Raw genomic sequence first — 27,761 nt, 5'->3', positions numbered from 1 at the left:
TGCACAAGAGAGCCACAGAGTCAAAACTCCCACAAGCAAGCTCCAAAGGGCAGAGAGCCACACAGAAATCCTTCTGCCTTCTTCCCCTAGAGACAATCCTGCAAATACCTCATTACACTGCCAGGCCCCTGTCTTCCCTTCCTGAAGCTCATCCCTATCTCATCCACCTGCTCTTGTGTTTTCTTCTCCTCTTTTTTCTTAAAAGGCCCCTCTTCTGATGGTGTCAAGTCGTGAGTATCCTTCCCAGGGAATCCAGTCCCCAGGGTGGGGCCTCAGGGCTCAGTTCGCGGTCCTCTCCTCCCGAGGGAGCTCATTGGGCCTGTGGCTGCGGAGCGCCACCCACGGAGGAGCTCATTAGGTCTGTGGCTGCGGAACACCCGCCACGCTGAAGGTCCAGTGCCGTGGCATCACACCCAGCTCAGATGTGCCAGCTCCTCCAGGCCTGTCTACCAGACACTGAGGTCCAAGAGGCTAAACCACGTTCCCCCTGCCTAGACTGACCCTCTGCTCACACTCTCAAGGGGCTGCCGTTCCACCCTCGCCATGTTGTTGCTGTTCAGTTGCTAAGTTGTATCCAGTTCTTTGAGACCCCCGTGGACTGCAGCACGCCAGGCTTCCTTGTCCTTCACTAGCTCCTGGAGTTTGCACAAACTCATGTTCATAGAGTCAGTGATGCTATCTAACCATCTCATCCTCTGCCACCCTCTTCTCCTCTTGCCCTCAATCTTTCCCAGCATCGGGGTCTTTTCCAATAAGTCGACTCTTCACATTTGGTGGCCAGAGTAGTTGAGCTTCTGCTTCAGCATCAATCTTTCCAATGAATATTCAGGGGTGATTTCCTTTAGGATTTATTGGTTTGATCTCCTTGCTGTCCAAGGGACTCTCAGGAGTCTCCTCCAGCACCACAGTGCCACCCTCTCCGTGGCTCAGGCCAGAACTCAAGGCTTCTCTGACAATTCGTTCTTTTGCATCCCACTTCCACCCAGCCAGGAGATAAGCATGACTCTTCCCTCAGGACATGTCAGAGTCTGGTCACTCCTCACCACCTCTGTTGCCCTCCCAACACAGGAATCAGGGCAGCAACTCCTCATGGGCCTCCAAGGCCCCCATGACCTTCATCCAGTGTCCCCAGCCTCATCTCCAAATATCTGAGCTTCAAGGAGCTGGAATGCAGAATATGTGGTGGTCAGAGGAGGTCAGTGGAGACCCCACAGGGATGGCGCCTCAGCCACCAGATGGAACTCTCTCTGGAGCAAGGGTTCTCCAGAACTGACCTAGCAAAGCTAAAAGACAAGTCTCAAAGGCATCAAACCCACTTGTAAGTAACTCAACTATCTGCCATGACAAAGCCCATGCTCTCTAATGGGACAAAACAAAATCCAGCTGACCCACAACAAAACAAAAAATGCAAACATGGATATACAAAGACATGAAAGAAAATATAATTGACTATTGAAAGCAAAAAATGATAACCATGTATTATGGGGTTTAGAACATGAGTAGGAGTAAAAAGTACGACATAAAGCACAAAGAATGAGGCAGGAGAAACGGAAGCTCACTGTTCTGAGGACCTTGTATTCTGTGGAGTGGAGTAATATAATTAAAGGCAGACTGTGATGAGCTGATGCTACATATTGAACACCAAGAACAGCCACAAAGGGATAAAACAAAGAAGCACAGCTCATAAGTCAAGAGTGGGAGAAAAAAAAATGGAATTAAGAAATGTTCAGCATCAAAAAGTGTAGAAAGAGAGGAAAATATCAAAAAAGAAAAATGAGACCAATAGAAAATGAATAACAAGAAAGTAGATTTAAACCAACTATATGGATAATTACATTTAATGTAAATGTAATATAATGTAAATGCAAAGCTTAAAAACTTTCAGTAGATTTAAACCCAACTATATGGATAACTGGGCTTCCTGGGTAGCTCGATCGGTAAACAATCTGCCTGCAATGTGGGAGACCTGGGTTTGATCCCTTGAGGAGGGCATGTCAACCCACTCCTGTATTCTTGCTTGGAGAATTCCATGGACAGAGGAGCCTGGAGGGCTACAGTCCATGTGGTCACAAAGAGTTGGACATGACTAAGCCACTAACACACACACACACATATGGATAATTACATTTACTGTAAAGGGCTCAAATACGTAGCCAAAAAGCTGAAATTGCCAGAACTAATAAGAAATCCACTTCAAATATAAACACGTTAAAAGTCAAAAAGAGGGAATGGGATATAACTAGGAGCACTGAGTATAGGAAAGCTAGAGTGGTGATAGTAACATGAGGTAAAGAAGACGTCACCAAAAAGCACCAGAGACAAAGCACAAATTTTTATAAGAATAAAGGGGTTGATTCACCAAGAAGACACAACAATCCCAAGGATGTACCCAATAATAGAAACAGAAAAAGCATGAAGCAAAACCCAAGAGAACTAAGAAACAAAACCACATATCCACAACAGGGTTGGATATTGCAATTCTTATCCTTCAGTAATGGACAGGACAAGTAGACAAGAAATAAGTAAAGATACAAAAAATTTGAACTACACGCCATCAACCAACTTGAACTAACTGACATTTATAGAATTTTTCACCCAGTAACAACAGTACACACTGTTTTTTAAGTGTACATGGAACAGTCACCAAGATGGTGGCGTTAGCTGCTCAGTCGTGTCTGACTCTTTGCGATGCCATGGACTGTTGCCCGCCAGGCTCCTCTGTCCTTGGGATTCTCCAGGCAAGAATACTGGAGTGGGTTGCCATTCCCTTCTCCAGAGGATCTTCCCAACCCAGGTATCAAACCCAGGTCTCCTGCTTTGCAGGCAGATTCTTTACCATCTGAGCTACAGGGAAGTCCCAAGATACACCATGAATCTCAGTAAATAAAAAAAGACTGAAGTTATATGGTCACAAAGGATTGACCAGAAATCAATACCAGGGACTTTCCTGGTGGTCCAGTGGTTAAGAATCTGTCTGCCAGTGCAGGGGCAATGAGTTCCATCACTGGTCCAGGAGGATTCAACATGCCACAGGACAACTAAGTCCGCAAGCTGCAGCTACTGAAGACCGTGCACCTAGAACCCCCGCTCTGCAACAAGAGAAGGCACGGCAGTAAGTCCATGCTGCAACTAGAGAATAGCCCTCACACAGCAACGAAGACCCAGCACCGCCAAAGAGAAATTAAAAAAAAAGAAATCAGTACCAGAAAGATGACTGGAAAATACCCAAATATTTGAAAATTAAATAATATACTTCTAAATAACAAATGGATCAGAAAAAGAACTACAAGGTAAATTAGAAAATATTTTAAGCTGAATAAAAATGAAAATGCAACACATCAAAATTTGTGAGATATAGCTAAAGTATGCTCTGAGGGAAATCTCTAGCTTTATGTTATTATATAAAAAAAGAAAGATCTAAAATCAATGAGCCAAGCTTCCTCCTTCAGTAGCTAGAAGAAGGAGAGCACATTAGATCTGGATCATTAGAAGGAAAGAAACTGCATGGAAGTATATATATATATATTTTTAATAAAATGAAAAGTGTACTAAACCGCATGACCCGGTAATCCATTCAGTCCCACTGACTCCAAGGGGAATAAAAATGTTATGTCCCTGTAAATGCTTGTTCTTTGATACTCATAGTCGCCTTATTCATAAAAGCTCCCAACCTGAAATAACCCAGATGTCCTTCAACAGGTGAATGGATAAATAAACTGTGGACCAGCCACACCTGGAATGGTACTCACCAATAAAAAGGAAAGAATGATACATACAAGCCTCAAAAACAACTTTGGATCAAAAAAGGGTACATTTTGTGTAATTTCTTCTCTATGAAAGTCTCAGAAAGACACATCTAACCTGTGGTCTCAGTGAGAGGGTGTGGCTAACACAGACCTGTAACAGAGGGACTGGGATTAAGCGGGAAGAGGCACAAGAGAACATTTTTAGGTGATGAAAACATTCCTGGTCTTGGTTTTGGTGACAGTTGACAAGGATGGATAAAACTTTCAAAGCCTTATCAAAAGATACACTTAAATAGGAGCATATTATTACGCATGTCATACATAAACAGGAGTGATCCAAGATCCAGAAGGCAATGGGACTTTAACAAACCAACACTACTGAGTCTATGAGGCATCCTGAGGGCTGGACTTCTCGCGTTACAGTCTGAATGGACAGCACAGGTATTGGGCCCAGGGAGACAGGAGTGGGGTGTCACCCGCGTCTGCTAGGTTGTCAGGACAGGGCATTCTGGGGGGCTGGGCACCTGGGGGGGACTCAGCATGGCTGCCTTAACAGCAGTGTGTGACTTTACATTCTGTGACGGCACCGGGCTTCAATTCAACGCTTAACTCATACATATTCAATCCAGGGGCAGCCTACAGCTTCCTATGTTTTTTTAATTTAAAAAATGACAGCAAGGCCTTACCAGAGAGTTGCTTGATGGCCACGGGTCTCACTTTGTAGGGAGTTCTGCAAGAGAGAAGGCAGTTCCACTGTAAGACGCCGTCAAAGATGTCCACGCGCATCTGGCCCAAAAGATAAGCACTTGGGCTGAATTAGAATTCATCAGTGAATTAGGTCCTTTAAAAAAATGAGCTTCTTTGGTGGTTCTGAGCTTCTTCATTCAGAGAAATTCTCAACACTTTAAATATATTATTTCAACAGTGGACCCCCTCTGTTATGTTCATATTTGGCTAATAAAACAAGCACGTTGAATGCAGCGGGGATGGCAGAGTTGCCTTGGTCTGCCTTGACACCTGGCTGATGCAGGAGGCTCTCCCACTTTGGCTTGGTTTGAGCTCCTGGTGACGGCATCCCCCATGCACACAAGAGAGGATGGTGTCAATAACTCAGGCGAAAATGCACTGGCACCTTGGTGATGTCATCACCAGTAATCAAGAGACCCATGGGGGTGGGGAGAGAATACTGGTGATGTTACCACAGATTGAAGGTCATGGTCTCTGAGAAACAAGGACCCCCCAGGGGGTGGGGGGAGATGTTTAAGTCAATGGGAAACAGGCAAAGAATAGGAACAGGCAATGGTTGAAAACAGTTAACAAAAATAAAGAGAGGCACCTCAACAAAGAGGCTATTTTTTTACCCAGCAGTTTAGCAAAATTCTAGAACCTGATGCCAAGAGTGCTACAGGGCACAGGGAATCAAGACTCCGACAAGTACTGCTGGTGGGAGTATGGACTGCCAGCACCCTGGGGAGAGCAACCGAGCTGCATGGAGTCAAGTTTAAAATCCACTGTCTCATCAGGTGAATCTAGGAATCAAAGCATTGACTCTTTTGATTCTTATGGCAGCGGCCCCCAACCTTTTGGCACCAGGGACTGGTTTCATGGAAGACAGTTTTCCACGGATGGGGGAGGTGAGGGGGTGACTCTGGGATGATTCAAGTGCATGACAGTTATTGTGCACTTTACTTCTAGTATTATTACATCTGCTCCACCTCAGATCACCAGGTATTAGGTCCTGGAGTCTGGGCACCCCTATCCTACCGGGGTATCTTCATATGCCACTTGTTCATTCATTCAGCACAGTTTTTCACTGAGTGCTCAGTGTGGTTGGGTTCTGGTAACATAACAGAGAACCAGACAAAAAGGCTTTGCCCTCACGGACCCGACGTTCCACAGTCAAGTACACCTTGAAAGGACATGGCTGCTGCCTTTCGAATGAATAAGAAATACTCAGGCCCCTCTCCACTGGGGGTGGATGACGCATCAGCCAAGGTTGTTAAAAAGATGGAGACAGTGTACAAGTACCGAGGTGGAGGGATGCCCACGACACCTCATTAGGGAGATGAAGCAAGAGACAGGGTCACAGACAGACAGACAGCTAAGCCCTGGAGGAAGAAAGGGCAGGCGCTGGGAGGATGTGCACCAAACACCGAGCCTGGGTGTGAGCTAAGCCCCTTCAGGCACGCCTGACTCTGTGTGGCCCCACGGACTTCAGCCCACCAGGCTCCTGTGTCCACAGGATTCTCCAGGCAGGAATACTGGAGTGGGTTGCCGTGCCCTCCTCCAGGGGATCTTTCTGACCAAGGGATCGAACCCACGTCTCTTACGTCTAACCTGCATTGGCAGGTGGGTCCTTTGCCACCAGTGTTAATTGGGGTCATACCTGTGGTTTAATGGTTTCCAGGCCACAGTAAAAAATTGTCTGCAGTGTAAAATGCCGATAAAGTATAAAAATAACAACTGCATGGCACTATGGCTGATGGACAGACAACTCCACGAGAGTCTCAGATCTTGGCCTCCCAATGAGGGATTCCTCCTGGAAAAGCGTATGCGGGGGCAAGGCCCCCAGACCTCCTCATGGAAGCACCTTGCCTAGAGAAAGGGCCACTTCCAAAGACCCCTGGAAGCTGGTTATTTGGGATGTGGATACCTTCACTACAGAGGCTTCACAGTAATGGCATCTGGGTCCTGGCAGATCACAGAGCACCCTCCTCAGAACCCGTGCAGTGTGAAGTGTGGTCCCACCTGCTGAGCTTGTGGCGGGGAGGGGCCAGCCAAGGTAGTACCAGCAGTCTTGGTCCTCACACCGACAGGCTGAACAGGGTGACTCCATCTTCCCTGGTTCCCCCCACCCTAGCAGGCGTCAGCTTCATCAGCTTGCAGACTCTGGGAGACGGAGCTCCAGGAGCGGGGCTTGCTGAAACCCCACGAATGTGCATGGAGCTGACTATGAACCAGTTGTGGCATGCTCCGGGCCATGTGTTGGCCCCATCCAGGAGAGGAGTGAGGGGCTGGGGTCTGGGTAACCAAGCGAGAGGCTGGAGAGCCACGGTGAGGTGACCGTCACCACCCCCCTCTCCTCCTCCCTCTGCACCCCTCCCCCATAGGCAGCACTGACGCTGGGGCCGTGGGGACAGAGGGAGCCTGGCGCTTTCCCTCCCTCCCCCTCATCCCGGTTTCTCTTTTCTCCCCCTCCTCTGTGGCCACAAGACTGTCTCTCCTCCCTTCCTCCCCACAGGCCTGATGCGGGTGCAGGAAGTGGTGGTGAACCAGCAGAGCAGGTGAGGGAGGTGGGTGAGGGGGAGAGGCAGAGCCGTGCATCCCAGCACACGCTGACCACAGCTGGGCCCTGCAGAATGACACTTGGCTCCTCCATCCTTAATCCTCTTGATTCTCAATGGCAGGATGTTCTCGGAACCAGTCATGGCGCTTCCACAATTGAATAAACTCCTGCCTCGGCCCGAAAATGAGTTGCAGCTTCATTATTTCTCCCTCAACATAAATCCCTTTCCACTTGCCTTGAACTTGTATTTGTCTTTTTCTGAAATGTAACTGTGTCTTTTCAAACACATTTAGTGGGAGCCAGGATGGAATCCAGGAGGCGTTTTCCCAGCTGGCGTAGGTGGTCACACACACCACCCATGCAAGTGCTCAGCCATTCCATGCAGTGGACACCTTGCGCATCACAGCTTGGCTAAAACTGGACCTAAAGGAGCGATTGTGTCACACGCGTGCTGTGCCCTCCTGGCTCTTCCCTCTCTCCACATGCCCTGCTCTGCACCCCATCTTTCCCTGAACTATTTAAGCGCCTGTTTCTCTCCTTTGATGAGGGTCTTGAAGCATTAGTGGCAGAAACAGAAGGTGTTCTCAGGAGGCAACGTGCCTGTCAGTGGGACATCATGGGACCCAGAATGTCCCCAGTCCAGCAAGGACCAGATGCTCGGTCCCTCTCAGCAGGATCTGAGCAAAGTTGGGACGTGTCTACTTGCGTTTGCTGGTTTTCAGGAATCGGGTGGTTAGCAATCAGCTTTCTTACCATTTCTGAAAGAAAGAGGAAGCCACTCAGGCCACTATTTGATAAGAGCCCCTCAGACTTAGGTGAATATATGCCAGGTTATTTATATTGCTAGTCTGAAACATTTGCTGATCATTAAGGCAAGAAGTATTTTGAAGAGAGAGTCAGAAGGTCATGAAATTTGGCTTGAAACGAGCTGAAAAGATTAGTACAAGAGACGGGGCAACTGGGACCCTGATTCCTGATTGGTATCCAGCTGATCACCGTCAAGAGTCCTTGGAATTTGGAGAAAAGGCTGTGAAAACGCCCCATGAGAGCATGAACTGGACAGAAGGCAGGTGAGGTGGATCATCTGGTGCCCCCAGGGAGCCCCTCTTGCAAGAGTCTTGAGGCTGGCGGGGGTGGGGGTGGGGGGTGGACAGGCACTGACCAGGCTGGCAAGGCCGAGGGGCTGCAGGGTCTTCAGAGACGGAGGAAGCTAGAGGGACACAACCTGATGTGACTATCTTCTGGGAAGGAGCAAAATTCATCCAGAACTTTCCAAAAAGGGAAACCCTGTGTCTGGACATGACCTTCTGGTCACCGCTGCGCTAAGCCCCCGCCCGGGGTCAAGGGTAGTTCCTTAGGGTTCCCACACTGTACATCCGTGATTCTGGTGTTGCATGTTCGAATCACCTTTGTGGTTGTGGTTTACTCCCTCAGTTCTGTCTGACTCTTTGCGACCCCAGGGACTGTACCCCGCCAGGCTCCTCCGTCCATGGGATTCTCCAAGCAAGAATACGGGAGTGGGTTGCCATTTCCTTCTCCAGAAGGTCTTCCCAACCCAGGGATCAAACCTGGGCCTCCTGCACTGTAGGCGGATTCTTGACCACTGAGCCACTGGGGAAACCCTGGAATCACCAGGTGAGCTTTAAAAATAAATCCCTCACAAATCTGAATGCACTAGGTCCTAGTGGGGGACTGGTCATCAGCACCTTTTTGAAGATCCCTGGTGGTTTAAACCTTTAGGCAGGGCTGACGGTCACTGTTCTGTTGGGCTAGATCACACTACGCATACATAAAATGGGCAGGACCGCCCAGGGGCAGCTGGAACGGTGGGACTGGAGAGCAGGAGGCAAAGGAGCAGATGGGAGGCCTGGGTGGGGGCTTGGGTGTGAAACCTTGGGAATACTGCCTCTTCAGGGCTGAGAGCAAGAAAACAAGCACATACGGGGAAAAGCTGGAGGGGGAAGCTCCAAAAATGGAAAAGGTCCACAACCCCATGTGCAGGGAGTGGGTGAAGGCAGTAGACAGAGATGCTCAGTGGTCAGAACGGTGATCAAAGGGGTCCCGGCCAACATCACCACCACCTGGGAACCTGTAGAAATGCCAGCTCTGGGGGCCCACCCCAGACCTAGGGAACCAGATGGAGGGGTTGGGAAGCAGGAGGGAAGGGGCTCTGCTTCAACCAGCTCCTGGGGATGCACATGAGGCTGGTGCCCTGGGGGCAACGCATAGGTCTGCAAAGAGAAAGCTGTGGGGACCACTAATACCAGTTCCCAGCCTCTGCGCCATTAACCTTCAGGCAGGTGAGTCTGGGGTGAGGGGTGGGCCTGGCCCTGGGCTCAGGGACATGGAGCAGCAGCCCTGGTCTCTGCCCTCTGGGTGCTAGACACCTGTCCCCGCTATGGCAGCCAAAACATTAGACTTCCCCCAGCGTCTCCTGGGGAACAAAACTGCACTCCATTGACAAGGGCTGGCACAGAATAAAGTGCCAAACGAGATACAATGAAGTGACAAAACAGAATAGACAACCTACAAACTGCTTTAACTAACTCAGGAAACACGCAGCTTTGCTCCATCAGAGACCAGAGCGCACGGACGGGACACTTCCCCTCTGATGACATCATTTTATCTTGTGGACGTCGGGGGTGACAGATCACTCGTGCCTTTCCTCATGAATACAGATCTGGGTCAGGCTGGAGCTGGTGCTGCAATTTACAACAATGTCCTTGGAGTCTTTGGGGATTCAATTAGCATTCTTCCTTCCGGGGAGCCCGGAGCCGATAATCAGAGCGTAATCAGCACCAGAGCACGTGGGAGCAGAAACTCCTGATGATGAAATTAAAAATTCAGGAGACTGATGGACACAGCAGGAGGGGGAGGGGAGACCTGGCAGAAGCACCCAGTGCTCAGGGCAGGACAGTACTGGCCGCCCACTACTGAGCTCAAAGGACAGTGGAGGTGGTTCGAACGTTCCAGGACTTCGTACTTCCCGGGGTTTGTTACTGACTCGGCTTTCTGCACCAAAGCCTGGCAGTTCTCACTGGCAGTCCTTGCCGGCCACTGGGCGCCCTGCACCCAGGCCCGAATGATAACTGACGTTTGCTCAGCTCAGATGTGCACACACCTTGGGTCGGGGGAAACTTTAGGGCACTTATATCGGAGGTCCCAGGGACTGCATCCCTGGAGCCTAAATATTTCCAGACTGCCATCAGGCAGCCAGGGGCCCTCCGGTGGCTGGGACGTGAGGAGGTCTGCCTGGGTACGCCCCCTCCTGCAGGCTGGAGCAGCTATATCAGTCCACCCAGATGGCTGGGTTGACCCGTGTCGCTCAGAGGGGGATGCAGTGAGCAGCAGGAGCAACAGGCAGGGGTCCCCAGGGGTATCCCACGCCCAATCTCGCTCCCGCTCCCAGCCTCGCATGGAACACAGTTTGGATTCTGCCTGGCCCCACTGAAAATATAAAGTGGGGACCACCGGGGACTCCGGTTGCTGGGCAGAGGGCGGGGCGCGAGTGGGTGGCCCTGCTCAGTCCTCGTCTTCCCTCTGGCCACAAGCGGCCAGGCTGTTCTACTGATGTTCACAGATGTGTTTACTGCCTGAGCCTCTACCTCTCCGGCGTCTCCTGGTCCCGTTCCTCCAGCGCCCAGGCTTCCTCCCCTCACTGGGCAGAGTAGTCAGTGGGCAGCACTTGACAACTCCAGGACTTGCTCAAGGGGTCAATGCCCAGTGTCACCAGGGGCTCTGCGCAGGGAATCTCCTGCTCTGGTGGACAGGGGCTGGCTCTGACGCTGTCACTTAGTTCTCGGCTTCCCCAGGTGTAGCTACCCCCTCAGAGGGCGCCTGTGGACCCTCAGCAAGGTCCCTGGCCACGCTTAGAGCTGCTGCTTTCCCGGAAAGTGACAAGTTCTGCACAGTAACCAGAAGTCTCCTACCCAGACTCTCCCATCTTTGGTTTAAACGCAGGATTTCCCTGCATCCGCACATTAAGAAAACAACCCTGGAGACCCTGCCGTGCCTGCAGAGAGCTGTCAGTCATGGCGAGAAAGAGCTGATGGAGCCTGTCAGCCACTTACCGTTCTGAATTGGCAGGCATGGTGGGGTCAATGGAGACCATGGCATCATCCGTGGTCAGGAGGGAGATGGTGGTGTTCCTGGAAGACAGGAGAAGCCGTTGTCTTCACCCCGATGTTGTCTCCTAGGGGCACACTTGAATCTGGGCCTCCCTTGAGGTAGGAACCTGAGCACCAGGCGGTCCTGCCCAAGGCACTCTGAGTGCTCAGCCCCAAGACTCTGGCCCTCAGCTGGGTAGCAGAATTACGGTTTGCGCGTGCAGTTTTAAGTGCTCAGCAGATGTGTAAGTCATTTGAAATGGGAATTGGAGAGAGTCTAATTTGTTGAGTTAGGAGGCTCAGTAAAACTGTGGTAAAGTAGAAATGAACATTTATATCAGCTGGTGATGAATTCAGGGTTTCCTTTTCCCTTTTATTTCCTGGGGGAGTCCATCTAAACAGGCAAAAAGCTCTCCTACTAAACAGTTTTAAGAGGATAAGTTGAATCTTCCTCTAACCTCCATCTCTGGGGGGCCTCTCACCCAAAGTGTTGGCTTAATCACATGACTTAACTCTGGTTTTCAGTTGTATATTTTTAAAATTTGTGCCGTGGCAGTGACACCTGAATCCCAGGATTGTTCTAAAAAGATATATTTATTTCTTAGCACACTGCTTATCAAAAGATGCCCCAAACTGTGGGCCACGTCTTGCTGCTCCAAGCTGCCACTTGCTGTAATATCAGGCATGTAACCTATCATCTGACTCTCCTTTTCTCAGCTGACTCTGAAAGGTCCTGACTGTCCTTCCTTCTCACCCTCCTTGACCTGAGTCGTAACTTTAAAGTTAATTGCAGGCCAAAGTTATTCCTGATTACTTTCTATAGTCAAGAAGTTAGGACAGAAAATTCACTTGCTAGAACAAATTGCTGATTGTGGTTCTCAAGGGTAGGTTTCTGGTCTTTTCAACTTATTTCTCACATCAGCTTTTTTCTTAAACGTTGATCTGGGGGACCACAGCCTGAACACTATCACTCTTCTTTATCCTTTCTCCCAAAACAAAAGAATAAATGAAAGAAAGAAAAAAAGACACTTTTAAAATAGCAGTTTCTGCCTAATCCTGCCCAATGGTTCACTCCGCTAACACAGCTATGGTTGTTGGCGGGCAGCCAGCAACGGTGGCCGAAACCTCCAGGGACTCATCCATTGATTTGAAAGGTCCCATGTGCAACATGCAAGGTGAGTCCATCAACCTTTCCAGGCCTCCATCCCCTACACTCGGCCACTCGGCCTCCCAGGTACCTGCCCCTCCAGGTGAATTTAAAGGCAACCCTCTGGTGGGGTGACTCTGAGTCACTCACCGAGGCAGGCCGGTAGCAATGCAGAACAGGTCCATAATATCACTGGAGTTGCAATACTTGCTAAAGACCACCTGCAAAAACAGAAGCACACGGCTGTGAGGGGTGGGCAGAGTGGGCAGCTGATTTCCACAGTGATGTCAGATTCCAGGGGGTCCTCTCTGCTCCCGACCTGCAGATTAACCTTACAAAGAAAAACCAAAATCACCGTGGGCTCTGGAATGTTACATGCACATCTCATTGACTTATACAAGTTGAGAAAAACATGACTCTCTTGTTCGTTGCAGAACTGTGAGAAACAATGCTGTCACCCAGGTAAACTCACTTACAGGTGACATGCTGCCCTGCGCCCCACTGGTGACGTTTGATAGACCATCACAACCTCGGCTTAATGATACCCCATCTTGCAGGGTGGGTGCGGGAAACTCCAACGGCCTCTGGGGCCATTATGTTAAAAAACAATTCTAAGGTGATTAGCTTAAAAATAAAAGATTGCCTTTTAGGATTTGGGGACTGGGGCTGCAGGACTAAACCAGACAGGGAATCACAATGAGAAAGGATGTGGTTGGAACCGTGGGTCCACACAGGGAACAAATTTCACGCAATGCAATTAAATCTGCACTCGGCCTGGGTGTCCAGTCCCCGCTGGACAGGAAACACGTTCACACCTGCACCTTTTGTCGGAGGGGTCTCGACTGTGAGTGTGGGCTCCAGAATCGCTCCCTGGGAGAGGGGGCTTCAAGTACAGCCTGCGGTTGTTCTCCAAGGCTGGATGGTGCATGGACAGTCCCTGCCAAGGCTCCTGTTTTCATCACAATAGCTGTTTTCCTTCAGTGTTCTCCCTGGGAATGGCTGTAAGGCCCCTCTGCTCACCAAAAGGAGCGGGCAGAGCCACTCCACTGAACGTGGGCAGAGCCACGCTGAACAGAGTGGGGATTTTTCAGTGCCCAGAGCACCGTTTAGCCAGATCAGTCTGCATCTTTTTTTAATTGAAAAGAGTGAAATAGAGCAAGCAGATATTTTCCCCACAAACGTGGCCGTTCCCTAACTACCACAGCTCCTGTGTGCCACTGGCCTGGCAACGCTGAGACACAGCCAGCACCGCCATCCAGGCTGCCCACTCCACCCCACACCCCAGGCGGTGTTTGCACTCCCCAGTGACGGGGCCACTGATGGGCACTGTCCACCCAGCGGCCACAGTCCTGGCTCAGAGCAGGTCCACCAGGACCCCCGCAGCACCCCTGCATTGGCCCTGCAGGCTCCCGCCCCAGCACCCTGCCTCAGTTTCTAGAACTCAGGCCTGGTGGTGCTGCCTTTCTGGGCAGAAGCCTCTGCTGCCCTGTGCGTCCACGGTAGAAGGAAGGTCCACCTCCCCGCTGGGCTCCTGAGGTTCTGGAGTGGGTCCCTGGAGCCTGTGTCCTGGCCAAGCCCTCAGCCCCCCCTTCACTCTAGTCCACGGGCACCTCCCCACCCCACCGCCCTCTCTGGTTCCGGGGGCCCGCTTCCCGGTGGCTCTCCTCCCCTCTCTTCCTCCCAGCCATCAGGACTTGGCGCAGCTTCTCCATGGGGCCTCCCAGCTCCACTGCCAGCAGGGTCTTGCCTCATCCACCGTGTTCTCAGGACAGCACACCTCCAGGGCCCCCGGCACAGGCTTTCATTCACACCTTGGCTTTAGGGCTGCGCCTGTGCCGGGTGAGGTATGGAGTCCGGCCACCCCACTACTGACGAGGGGACATTTCTGACTTTCCCGTTTGAACCTTTCTGAAGTTCATGTCCGTCTGGTGCAGACTGACTTTGTGGGTTTTCTCCAGACCCCAGTAAAGGGCAGGGGTGGAGGGTAGGGCAGCTTTGCCTGTGAACATCCGATTTGATCAAAGATTCCAGAAAGGGGCGAGGTGGCTTGCAGGTCATGACCAGCTGCTGGTCAGGAGTGTAGTGTGGCTCCAGGAAGTCATGGCTGAGCAGGCCCTCCCCAGGGAAGACAGACCCAGAGCCTGGAATATCCGGGGGACCTCGGCAAGAAGTGAGTTTGCCCAACTTTATAAGCACTGTTGTTGAAATCTAGAGGCGAGAGTCTTTTGTGATGGTTTCCTAGCCTCGGGATAGCAAATAATAGAAGCTGTAAAAAGCCCAATTATGAAGCAAAACAGGTCCAGGAGCGCCCACAGGGCACATTGCCTTTCTCGCTGCCCCTTGTGACCGATTCAGCTCAACCCAGGGAGGGAGAACAGCCTTCTCCTGTGTCCAGAACAGGCTTAGAGATTATTTTTTACACCGGGCTGGGGGGTGGGGGGCTGGAAGGAAATCAGGAATAAGCAGAAAAGACGCATTGGGTGTCTTCCACTGCAATGGAAAACCATGCTGTGTCCATTTGTAAATCCATTTCAGCATGCCTCTACTGTACAGAAACGCCTGGTTCTTTGTTTTCTCTTTTGAACCAGTTGTGACATCTTACCAGTTTCCTCCTTCAGCTAAGACTTTGTTAGGGTAAAATTCTTTGATGTGGCCACTTTACATGTGTGTTTGATCAGGCTTTCACCTTATTATTAAGAGTTGAGAAGGCTTTAGTGGGGACAATACCGGTATGAAGCTAGGGGTGGAACATCACATGAACCCTAACATCAGCATCACGTGAATCTAACGTGGGACACGCCTGGACAGCCCAACTCTTTGCCAGGTGCCAGGAGAAGCTTCTGGCCTAGACGGATTGTTCCTGGCGTGGGAAAGCAGCCTGTGCCCCACAAATGAGTGGCTGTCGTGGGAAGATCCCCCAGGCAGCCTGGTCAGGGGGGCACAAGGCTCTCTGTTCCCACGCTGAATCATTCTGCAAATCCTTTATCCTCGATCCAGAAATAAACAGCAGTTAAAAAAAAAAGAGTGTTGGTGAAATGAAACTTATAAGTGAGATGTGGAGACAGCAAGATTAACAGAGGAATAAAGATTTTATATTGCCATCCGACTAGAGGCAGAACCGGCTGCCGTTCATCAGTAAGCACGACGGATCACCCCAACCCTTCCATGGGGTTTGACTGGCAGCTCCGCAATATGAACACAAGACAAGAGAAACAAATGAGAACCCAGAGGCCTCTTGTCTGCAGAACGCTGATCGTTCTGTGTATTCAGCTGGGACCTGTGAAGGTCACAGGGAACTCTGGTGCTGGAACCTACTGGTTGCCTGCAGAGTCAGGAAATGGGCACTCAGGGAGCGCCAACCACCTGCCAAGCCCCATTCCAAGGGATCCCCACGGGAAGCAACACACAGAGGTGGACAAGGGTCTCTTGGGTCCAGCCGGCAAGCGGTCAGGGAGCCAGGACCACAGCCCAGGCCTCCCTCTGGTCAGTGCACACGTGACCCAAACACAGGCTCTTTGTATGTGTGTGTGTGTGTGTGTTTAGTTGCTCAGTCGTATCCAACTCTTTGCGACCCACAGACTGTAGCCCTCCAGGCTCCTCTGTCCATGGGATTCTCTAGGCAAGAATACTGGAGTGGGTTGCCATTGCCTCCTCCAGGGGATCTTTCCGACTTTACTAAGCAATTTGGAGCTGGTGGCAATTGAGGTGAGTCCCAGGGTAAGGGACCCAGGCCGACCACACCGGCCACCCGTGAGATCACTGCGGGAATGGCTCTGGAGAGGGGAGGGAGGTCAGATCACAGGGGGCGGGGGGAGCGGCAGGAGAGCCCAGTGTCTCGAGTTGGCACCAGCACGGCTCTGTTTCTTGGTACCGACAGCACCTTCACCAACACACTTAGAAACCAGCACTGGCAACTGTGCGACAGATGGTCAGCACGCTGCCAACCCGTGTCCAGGTGGCCTCGGGGTTAGAGAGACAGGACGGCAGTTTCTAAAGGCTTGGGGGTGACTTCTTGTTCATTCTGAGTCTGGAGGTCTCCTCCAGGGACGGGATCCTATTGTGTTTTCCTCTCTGTCCCCCGGGAGACCCCCTTCAGAGGTTCATGTAGGGGAGGATGCAGAAAGCAGCCCCCAAGTTCCCGTGTTCCAGCCACACACTGCTGTCCATGTGTTGAAAAGCAGGTGGACAGATGGTGTCCAAGCCCCCAGGCAGCTTAGATAATCGAGTTTCTGGTTTCGAGGTTAGGAGGATGGAGATTTGATCATTGCCCAGCGGGGCTCCTGGCGGGCACTCTGTGGTCTTCCTGCAAACAAGCCAGCAAGGAGGGGTTTCACGTTCCTCGGGAGAGGTTCCAACCAGGACTTCTTGCCGGGAGACACTGCCACGTATTTCAGCACTGGGACACTGTACGGGAGAGGGGACCTGCATGACTATAAAGTGGCTGAGATGACCCGGAGTGGAAACCGATTCTGATGGGGTGGGCAGGAAGCAGGACACAGGTCATCCAGCAATGGGGAGGGGTGGGACTCTAGGCCTCAGAGGGAGCTGCACAGGCCCTGACGTTCACCCACAGACGGGGGCAGCCCCACCCATGCGTGCTGGACCTGTTCCAACAGGGAGGGTCTTCCACCTCCTGAGAGGGCCCTGCGACCACTTCCCCACCTTGGCTCATGGACCCCTCCAGGGCTCCCCTGAGTCTGCCTCTCCATTCAGGCTGTGATCTGGCTCACCTGCTGTGTTTGCGTGTGTGTGTGCGTGTGCGTGTGCATGTGTGTGAATCTGAAGGGTGCAGAATTAAGCCCAAAGTGTACTATTTTTTGGGTTCCCCTGGTGGCTCAGTGGTAAAGAATCTGCCTGTCAGTGCAGGAGACATAGGAGACCTGGGTTCGACCCCTGGATCAGGAAGATCTCCCAGAGAAAGGAACGGCAACCCACTCCAGTATTCTTGCCTGGGGAATCCCATGAACAGAAGAGCCTGGTGGGCTACAGTCCATGGGGCCACAAAGAGTCAGAGGTGACTGAGCGACTAAACAGCAGCGGCAGCAGCAGTCCTATCTTCCAGTCTGGAGTGGCTGGTGCAGTGACCAGGCCGTCCGTTCAGCAATGGACTCTGCTGTGGGGAAGCCTCCTGGACTGTGACACACAGGGTTTTATGCAGCTCAGACGCTGTCCGCTGGGTCTCTGACTCCACTCCCTGCCCCTGTCTGTCGGTACATGGCCGGCCAGCCCCATGACAGTCTTGGCTGCTACGAAAAGATGCTGTGTTCCGTCTTGGCCAGTGTCAGCTCTGATTTTTGCAGTACGCACTTGAGGGTTATGGCCCCGACACACACAACCTGAAATCCACATGTGAAACTCACACAGGGGAACTTCTTAAAAGAAAGTTTCCCAAAATGCTGGTATTAATGTCCATTACCTGCTCTCCTCTGTCTTTTTGCTTCCCCCTCTTTAAGGTGGCGGATGGAGGAGTCCAGGGCTGGCTCCTGGCAGTCCAGGCACAGAACGAGCCTGGAGGCAGTGGCTGGGGCGTTCAAACACAAGAAAGATTGGGTGTAGCATCCTTCCCTTTGGGCTCCACAGGTGAAAATGACTTGTCATGGTCCCTGCCCCATTAGCTCTGGCCATTTCAGCATCTACTCGGCCCAAATGTGGCTGCCGAGGACACTATTTCCCTGCTGAGTAACTGGGAGCCCACATGGGAGGGGCAGTGGTTAAGAGAGCAGAGCAACCTAGAAAGCTGAGAGAGCGCCAAGACAACCTCTGAGCACCCTCAGGGGCTGCGATGATCGCCCTTCCACATCTTGGTGCCCTGAGCTCGGTTTCCTAACTCTATCTGAGGCACTTCCTTGCAGCTGCTGAGAACATTTCTTGCTGGGTTTCTCAAACTCTAGTTTGGGTTGGCTTAAAGTCAGTGACCACTGGAAGCTGTGGGTTTCTCACTCGACATTTGTGGCTCCATGCTGTGAAATGCTCCCAGTCCTGGACAAATGAGATAACCAAGTGGCAATTTAGGTTTGGGCTGAGTTTTGCAGTCTGGGAAAGCCAAAACCCACTGCGATCACTAAAGAGAAGTTCAGTGTGTGGATGTTGGGCAGGGACCAGGCACCAGGCAGGACGAGGGCTGGTCGGAGACCTCCCGAGAGAGTAGTGTGTCCCTGGGAATTCTCTCTGCGAGGTCGGCTACAGTTTTTTTCTTGAGAGAGACATCTCACAGGGCTCATAAACCAGGATGGCATTACTTCCCTTTCAAAGTCATTAAACATTATCTGTGTCAGGCAAGTTGTGCTTTTGGGGTTGGTTGTAAAACATGCAATTACGTTCATTGTCTTGCTGTGACGCTCACGTTGAATGTGAAATTTTTTATGGACTGCCTTACCAACAAATTTCACAGAGCATCTTTGAACTTGGAGTAATGAATCTTGAGCAAAATCTTCCTAATTATAATTCTTGTGCAGTTTTTTTTTTTTTTTCCCTGAAGTGATTTTAAACGGCTACAGCTGAAGAAGAGAGTGGTTGGGGTGGGGAGTCTGCAGACACCAGGATGTGAGGTCCTGAAGGAGGGAGGGGAGAAAGGCAGGTTGTCCTTCCCGAGGGCACATGGCGAGCTCTGCTGCTCCAGGTGGTTCCCAGCTCTGTTTCCTCCTCTGTTGATCAGACCTGGAGGCTCTGGTCCCCTCCTTGCTCCATCCACGTGGACTATGGATCTCAGCCCCCAGCATCTTAAATTTAACACTTCACCACAGCTGTATTTACTCTTGTATCTTGATGAAGACGAATTATGCATGTCCCACTGACATCAGAAATCTCCACCCAACCAAACGAGGGTACTGACTTCTAAAAATAGCCACACTGGCCTCCAAGAAATGGAAGGAAAATCATCACACTGGCAAGAACGACAAAGGGATGGAGAGCCCAAATCTGGAAGCAACCCAGATGCCCTTCAACGGGTGAATGTTAAACAAACTCTGGTCCATCCGCACCGTGGATGAATTATTGATCTAGACAGCTGAGATGGATCCCAAGGGATGTACGCTATGTGAATAAAAGTTAACCCCCAAAGCTTACATACTGGATGGCTCCACTCATATGACATTTCTGCTATGACAAAGTTAGAACAGACAGCACTGGGGTGGGGTAGGGGTTGGGGTGGAGGAAGGAGGTGGGTGTGGTCATGAAAGGGCTGGACTGTCTTCTGCCGTGACTTTGGGGGAGGATACCAGACCCTACGCATGTGATTAAATTGTACAACTCCATATAAGCCCTCAAATGAGCACAAGGAAATGAGGAAGTCTGAATAAGGCGGGGGACTGTCCCACTGTAATATCCTGGCCATGATGCCAGACTGTAACTGTGTAGGACGTCACACTGGGGGGAAACGGGGCGAAGGGCACACAGATCCCTCCGTGGTATCGCTTACAGCTACACGCTAATCTCCACGTTTCCCCAAGGGCTTATCCGAATAAAGTGAAGACACCAGCTCTGGCTGGGGGTGGAGAGAGGGACACCCTTTAAGGAATACGTGCCCAGGTGGCCCTGCTGGGAAGAACTATGGCCACATGTGTGCCCTCTGACCCAGAATCTCGTTTCCAGAAACAGATTTTAATCTAAATTTTAATTTTAATCTAAAACTAAAACTAACAGCAAACTTTAATAATAATAAGAGCATTTATGGGGACATCCCTGGTGGTCTGGTAGTTAAGACTCCACACTTCCAATGCTGGGGCCATGGGTTCGATCCCTAGTCAGGGAACTAAGATCCCACATGCTGGGCTGTGTGGCCAAAAAAAAAAAAAAAAGAAAACCCCACACATTTATGAAGTGCTAGACAGTGTTCTAGTCACTTCCCAGGCTTGGGTCCAAACCACTGCCCTGCACGGGTCCTTCACAAGCGAAGAGCTAGTGGAGGTGTTCCTTTCGTGTTCACTACTGCTGAGAAATGGAATTAAGCTAAACGTCTCAAAACAACAAAACAATTGCATCTTAACTAAGTCTCCACGATGGAACATTATACAGACATTAAAATCATGATTTTGAACACTGCTGCTTCTGTCATGCTGAGTGACAATGATCAAAAGAAAAAATTACGTTAAAGAAGATGACCCTGTCCCTCTCCATCTTGCTGACAACACCAGCAGGAGAGGTCCTGAAATGTTTGCAGCAGTTTCTCCTCTCTGGTGAGTGAAAGGGTTCTTCTCTTTTCTTTTTTATACTGCTCTGTAGTTCTCAAATACTCTACAATGAATACGTGGGGTTTTTGTAACCAAAAGGGACCTAGATCTAGAAGCTGATGTTAATAATCAATAACAGACCTGACTTATGAATATTCCCTCCTAACAGCAGGCTGCGCTGCATTTACATAAGAATCTTGCGAGAGGGGGAAAAAAAAGGTCTTTACCATTTTTATTTGGAAAGAATACTCTGGCTTTAAGCCAAGAGGATGAGAAAATTAAATGACAGTTAGCCAGAGGACAAAATTCAGAATTTAAATAGCATTTGGAGAGGAATGGGGGGGAGCTGCTGTGTGAGCCGGAACGGAGAAAACCAGAAGGGAGGGAGAGGCAGGGACCCTGTGGGTGGGGGGACAGGGTGGGGAGGATGAAGCCGGGCACCTCCCGGGATGGACAAAGAAGCAGGTCCCAGGGTTCTGTGCCAGCTGCAGGGACCCAGGCTGAGATGGGGCTGGAGGGACTGGTCATGGCCCCTGGGGGACCCGAGGCCATGCAGACAGAAGGGGCTGCAGAGAAGGTGGTTCCCACCACCCTCACCTCCACTCCCCACCAGTTCCAGTTAAGACTCACCGCCCACACAGCGGGACTTCCTGGTGAAGAATCTCTACAGCGTCAGACCCTAACCTAATGCCCGTCACACCCATGCATCTTCCAGACCCCACCCAAGTGAGGTTTTCAGTGACCAGGATGGGTGTAGGTAGAGTCCTCCTAGGGGGTTGCAGGGAGCCTGGGCGGGTCCCCCAGGGGTCCAGATCAGCAGGTGGGGCAAGACCATCTCCCGGGAGCTATGTCCCAAATTTGGGAAGGGGGCTGATTGAGCAGCACTGCTCTGGAGTGAGGACAGGGGGCGTTGGTCTGCCAGCGCTGTGACAGGTTTCCTTTCTTTAAGTAGGTCTATGTAAACTCCTTTAGACACTAATTATAAAGCAACTGTGTGTGTGTGAACCGTGAACTTCCAGATGTTCAGGCTGGATTTAGAAAAGGCAGAGGAACCAGAGACCAAATTGCCAACATCCGCTGGATCATCAAAAAAGCAAGGGAGTTCCAGAAAAACATCTACTTTTGCTTTATTGACTAAGCCAAAGCCTTTGACTGTGTGGATCACAACAAACTGTGTAAAATTCTTTAAGAGATGGGAATCCCAGACCACCTGACCTATCTGTATGCAGGTCAAGAAGCAACAGTTAGAACTGGACATGGAACAATAGACTGGTTCCAAAAAGGAAAAGGAGTATGTCAAGGCTGTATAGTGTCACCCTGCTTACTTAACTTATATGCAGAGTGAGCGAAAGTGAAAGTTGCGCAGTTGTGTCTGACTCTTTGCAACCCCATGGACTGTGTAGTCCATGAAATTCTCCAGGCCAGAATACTGGAGTGGGTAGCCTTTCCCTTCTCCGGGGAATCTTCCCAACCCAGGGATTGAACTCAGGTCTCCAGCATTGCAGGCGGATTCTGTACCAGCTGAGCCACAAGGGAAGCCTTATATGCAGAGAACATCACGCAAAACGCTGGGCTGGATGAAGCACAAGCTGGAATCAAGATCGCCGGGAGAAATGTCAATAACCTCAGATACGCAGATGACACCACCCTGAAGACAGTAAGTGAGGAGGAACTAAAAAGCTTCTTGATGAAAGAGAGAGAGGAGAGTGAAAAAGTTGGCTTAAAACTCACCATTCAGAAAAGTAAGATCATGGCATCTGGTCCCATCACTTCATGGCAAATAGATGGGGAAGCAATGGAAACAGTGACAGACTATTTTTGGGGCTCCAAAATCACTGCAGATGGTGACTGCAGCCACGAAATTAAAAGACGCTTGCTCCTTGGAAGAAAAGCTATGACCAACCTAGACAGCATATTAGAAAGCAGAAATATTACTTTGCCAACAAAGAAGTGTCTAGTCAAAGCTATGGATTTTCCAGTAGTCATGTGTGGATGTGAGAGTTGGACCATAAAGAAGGCTGAGCGCTAAAGAATTGATGCTTTTGGACTGCGGTTTTAGAGAAGTCTCTTGAGAGTCCCTTGAACTGCAAGGAGATCCAACCAGTCCATCCTAAAGGAAATCAGTCCTGAACACTCATAGGAAGGACTGATGCTGAAGCTGAAGCTCCAATACTTTGGCCACCTGATGTGAAGAACCGACTCATTGGAAAAGACCCTGATGCTGGGATAGATTGAAGGTGGGAGGAGAAGGGGACGACAGAGAATGAGATGGTTGGATGGCATCACCGACGCGATGGACATGAGTTTGAGCAAGCTCCTGGAGTTGGTGATGGACAGGGAACCCTGGTGTGCTGCAGTCCATGGGGTTGCAAAGAGTCAGACATGACTGAGCGACTGAACTGAACTGAACTGTGTGTGTGTGTGTGTGTGCGCGCGCGTGTGTGTATTAGTCACTCAGTCATTCTCAGCTCTTTGCAATCCCATGGATGTAGCCCACATCCTCCTCTGTCCACGGGATTTTGCAGGCAAGAATACTGGAATGGATTGCCATTCCCTTCTGCAGCGGATCTTCCTGCCCAGGGACCCTGGTCTCCTGCATTGTGATGGATTCTTTACCATTTGAGCCATTAGGGAAGCCCCTCTAAAGCAAGTTACGCAGCTGTAATAACTTAAATACCAACACATCTGGGGAGGGAGATGTCATCCTGGGTGTCAGGTCCACACAGTCAGCACCCGCGAGGCTCCCCACGACTGCTGTCCTGAGACCCTAGTGGCTCGGATCTACATGCCTCCTGGTCAGAGAGTTGTAGCGCCGCCCTGCTGGGGTTTTCAGGCCTGTCCATGGCTGCAGGATGGTCAGGCCAGGGCCCTCCTCATGTAGACTTCTGGGGGTCAGTGATATGAGCGGAAGCTCACTGGTGCTGACGCCAATGTAAGCCTGCAGCTGCCAGCCTAAACCCCAATTCCAAACTCAGTGCTCACACAAGGAACCTTTCTGTTCCCAGTAATTCTCCAGTGGGGGCTGTACATTTGAATTTACAGAATAAATGAGTACTAATACAGTTACAGAAAAACATCTATTTCTGCTTTTTACAGTTCCAGAAAAACATCTATTTCTGCTTTATTGACTATGCCAAAGCCTTTGACTGTGTGGATCACAATCAACTGTGGAAAATTCTGAAAGAGATGGGAATACCAGACCACCTGACCTGCCTCTTGAGAAATCTGTATGCAGGCCAGGAAGCAACAGTTAGAACTGGACATGGAACAACAGACTGGTTCCAAATAGGAAAAGGAGTACGTCAAGGCTGTATATTGTCACCCTGCTTATTTAACTTCTATGCAGAGGACATCATGAGAAACGCTGGACTGGAAGAAACACAAGCTGGAATCAAGATTGCCAGGAGAAATATCAATAACCTCAGATATGCAGATGACACCACCCTTATGGCAGAGAGTGAAGAGGAACTAAAAAGCCTCTTGATGAAAGTGAAACAGGAGAGTGAAAAAGTTGGCTTAAAGCTCAACATTCAGAAAACGGAGATCATGGCATCTGGTCCCATCACTTCATGGGAAATAGATGGGAAAACAGTGGAAACAGTGTCAGACTTTATTTTTGGGGGCTCCAAAATCACTGCAGATGGTGACTGCAGCCATGAAGTTAAAAGACGCTTACTCCTTGGAAGAAAAGTTATGACCAACCTAGATAGTATATTCGAAAGCAGAGACATTACTTTGCTGACTAAGGTCCGTCTAGTCAAGGCTATGGTTTTTCCAGTAGTCATGTATGGATGTGAGAGCTGGACTGTGAAGAAGGCTGAGCGCCAAAGAATTGATGCTTTTGAACTGTGGTGTTGGAGAAGACTCTTGAGAGTCCCTTGGACTGCAAGGAGATCCAACCAGTCCATTCTGAAGGAGATCAGCCCTGGGATTTCTTGGGAAGGAATGATGCTAAAGCTGAAACTCCAGTACTTTGGCCACCTCATGCGAAGAGTTGACTCATTGGAAAAGACTCTGATGCTGGGAGGGTTTGGGTGCAGGAGGAGAAGGGGATGACCGAGGATGAGATGGCTGGATGGCATCACGGACTCGGTGGACGTGAGTCTGAGTGAACTCCGGGAGTTGGTGATGGACAGGGAGGCCTGGCGTGCTGCGATACATGGGGTCACAAAGAGTCGGACACGACTGAGCGACTGAACTGAACTGAATACAGTCAGTTAACTGTTTGTATAAGCTTTATATTATAGGACTATATGTAAAGTTTTTGAGAAAAAAAACAGTTCTGTTGCTAAAGTTATACAAATCACTGCACTGACTGTTGGCCCTTAGGGCAGAGGGGGCACCTTAGAGCAAGAACAGTAAGTGAGTGACTGCCCTTAGCTGGCTCCCTCTGACGGAGTGGGCCCTGGATTGGCTGCAGCCCCTGAGGTTCCCAGAGTCTCACATCCCAGGATCACCCTGAGCGGGTGCCAGGGTCACGTACTGCTCCAGACACATGCAGAGCAGAGGGGTGGATGGGGAGGAGTCAGAGGAGTGACTACAGGCCCAGCTTCTCCTTTTCCAGCTTGGCCCAGGGCAGGATTCTTAACCTTGAGGCTCTGACTCTTCCCCTGCAGAGTGAGCATTGTCATACCAGGGTGAAGGCTTCATCATGACATACAGAGGGCCCGGTACACAGTAAGTGCTCAGCTAAGCGGCAGCTGTGATTACAGGAGGGCCCCTTGAAATTCACAGATATCTTCCCTGGACATGGAGAGGCACCCCCTTGACCGTGCCAAGGCCACTTCCCCAAGCAAGAGGCGCCGAGGACACACAGCCTTGACGTCAACATGTCAGCATCTCTGGGTGGTTTCCTATGTCAGGATATCGGTGCCCAAGCATCTGCCTATGTCAACATGCTGAGAACAAACTCTGCACCTGCTGGTTTTAGGTTAAACACCACCACTGCAATCACCTGAATCATCACCAACCCCCACCTCCACCGTCACCACCACCATCCCCACTGTGACCATCACCATCCCTTACTCTATCGTCATCACCACCACCGCCTCCTCTGCCTCTACCATGACCACCACCATCCCCACTGTGACCACCATCCCTTACTCCATCATCATCATCACCACCACCTCCTCCTCTGCCTCCATGTCACCAAGACCATCCCCACCGTGACCACCATCCCTTACTCCATTGTCATCACCACCACCTCCTCCTCTGCCTCCACCGTGACCACCACTGTCCCCACCGTGACCACCACCATCCTTTACTCCATCATCATCACCGCCACCTCCTCCTCTGCCTCCACCGTGACCACCACTGTCCCCACCGTGACCACCACCATCCCTTACTCCATCATCATCACCACCAACACCAACAACAACATCTAACGTGGTTGAGTTCACACTCTGGCCAAAATCTGAGCCAAGCGTCTTACATCCTGTGACCCTGGGTCCTTGGAGGGACCTCCTAAGCTTGGAGCATCATCATCCCCTCAGCTCTCACATGAGAGCTCTGACACAGAGAGAACCTGGCCTGGCCAGGTCTGTGTGGTCCTGGATATAAACTTGGCCACCTGGCTCCAAGTCCAGAGACGCGTGCAGTGCTGAAATGAGACTTTAACATTGGTCCTAATGGGAAGCAGAGGTGGTCACTTGGCCTCTTTTCTGCTGTCACTCCCCCTTAGCGGTATCTATATTCTGTCTGCCTTGTTCTTAAATTACTGATATTTCTAATCACCTACTTGGAGTGAATACTGATTTGGATCCCACTCTTGGAAGAAGACAAACCAATCCAAATTCCTTTCCTTTGTCTATCAGACCATGATTCATTTTTATAGCTTTTATAAACTATTAAGCTTTTATAGGGCTCCGTCTTCCCTCAAAGCAAACCAGAGTATTTCAGTCTGGCCCCGATGCCCATGCTCCAGCTCCACGAGTTAGAACTCACCAGGCCAGCTGTCAGGAGAGCTGAACGCCAACTCAGTGGTGGTTTTGCTATCTTTGGGGGAATTGAAAGCTGAATTTCTATTGCTTTTTCAGCACCTGGGAATTATGAGTGTTTAATATATAAAACAAGCTACAAAGAGACCAGGATCCAAATCCCACATTTAACTTTCTTTTTACCTTCCCTCAAGAAATACACATTTTCACCAGAGGAAAGATTGTAGGCTAGCTCCCCATCCACCCATGTACATCTGCAATTCCTCTGCCGTCTACCTCAAATTATAAATTACATACATAAAGGTGAATATAATGTTCATTCCATCCTGCCCCTTGTTTCTAGAACATGTTACAATAGTGTCACATTCAGAATGGATCACTGCTAACTGCCAGGCAGGCAATCACAGCTTCTTTGTCTAAGATAAAATCTGAATTAGGCCTCATTTCTCTTTCCAATTTAAGAGGTATTTTTCCAGCCCTGTCATTTGAAAACATATAAAATAAAAACAAAAAGCTACCGTTTATTACTATGACCCAGACACATTACGTACGTTCCCTGAAAAGAAAAAAAAAGAGAGAACTTTTATACATAATGGAAATGCTCTGTTACTACAAAAGCCAAAGCCCTGGCATAACGGAACCTCAGTGCCCACCTCCCAACTTCCACAATTAGCAACACGAGATCCATCCTGCCTTCTCTGTCTCCCAGCTTCTCCCTCCACCAGGGTTATCTGAAAGCTCATTTTAGACATATTATTTCGTGCTCGTGTTTCAGCGTGGGTCTCTAAAATATAAGATCTCTTTCTTAGGGTTTAAGATAAGCCACAGTACTACTGTCAGATGCAAAGAAAACTGACAATTTTCCTTATTATTTCTCAGATGTCAGAGATCTATCTTTAGGGCATGTTTTGAGGACCATAAGTAATATGTCTTCCCTGACAAATAAATGACAAGGAACGCAAAGGGGATGAAAAAAATGGATAGAAAGAGGCCAAGGGTGATGGCAAGTAAATGCACCCTGTGGATCCTGACTTGAAAACAAGTGTGTGCATATACGTGTGTGTGTGTGAGAAAGAGAGAATGGTCCCCTTTTCTTGCCACTTATTTGTCTTCAATTCTTAAAGCAAGCTTTAATGGTGGGGACTGTTATTCCTATGTTGCAGATACTAAGGTTCAGAGAGGGGAGGAGCCCTTCTTCCGAGGTCACATAGCAAGTGAGCAGGGTTGAAAAGGAAGGGCGGCTGCCAGTCCAACGGCAGGTGATGGTCAGAGCGAGGAAGCGGGGAGGAGCTGGCGGCTCAGTGTGATAAACCATCTCAGATGACGGAGACCAGCGGTGGGTGAGGCCAGGAATCATGGATGCACTTGGGAG

General features: G+C 50.2%; 1 protein-coding gene across 1 annotated transcript in view; it reads right to left on the bottom strand.

The window, feature by feature from the left end:
- The window catches only part of PDE9A (phosphodiesterase 9A), a 106,112-nt gene that overhangs the window by 61,274 nt on the left and 17,077 nt on the right, over positions 1-27,761 (bottom strand). The window contains exons 2-4 of the mRNA XM_052638890.1: positions 12,436-12,506; positions 11,103-11,180; positions 4,433-4,476 (exon numbers count right to left, since the gene is read on the bottom strand). Of these exons, the coding sequence (XP_052494850.1) occupies positions 4,433-4,476; positions 11,103-11,180; positions 12,436-12,506 (193 nt within the window). The remainder of the gene's footprint in view (positions 1-4,432; positions 4,477-11,102; positions 11,181-12,435; positions 12,507-27,761) is intronic.

The sequence above is a fragment of the Budorcas taxicolor genome, chromosome 1 (genome assembly GCF_023091745.1).
Source record: "Budorcas taxicolor isolate Tak-1 chromosome 1, Takin1.1, whole genome shotgun sequence".
Lineage (NCBI taxonomy): Eukaryota > Metazoa > Chordata > Mammalia > Artiodactyla > Bovidae > Budorcas > Budorcas taxicolor.
This window is presented reverse-complemented; position numbering and strand designations above follow the sequence as displayed.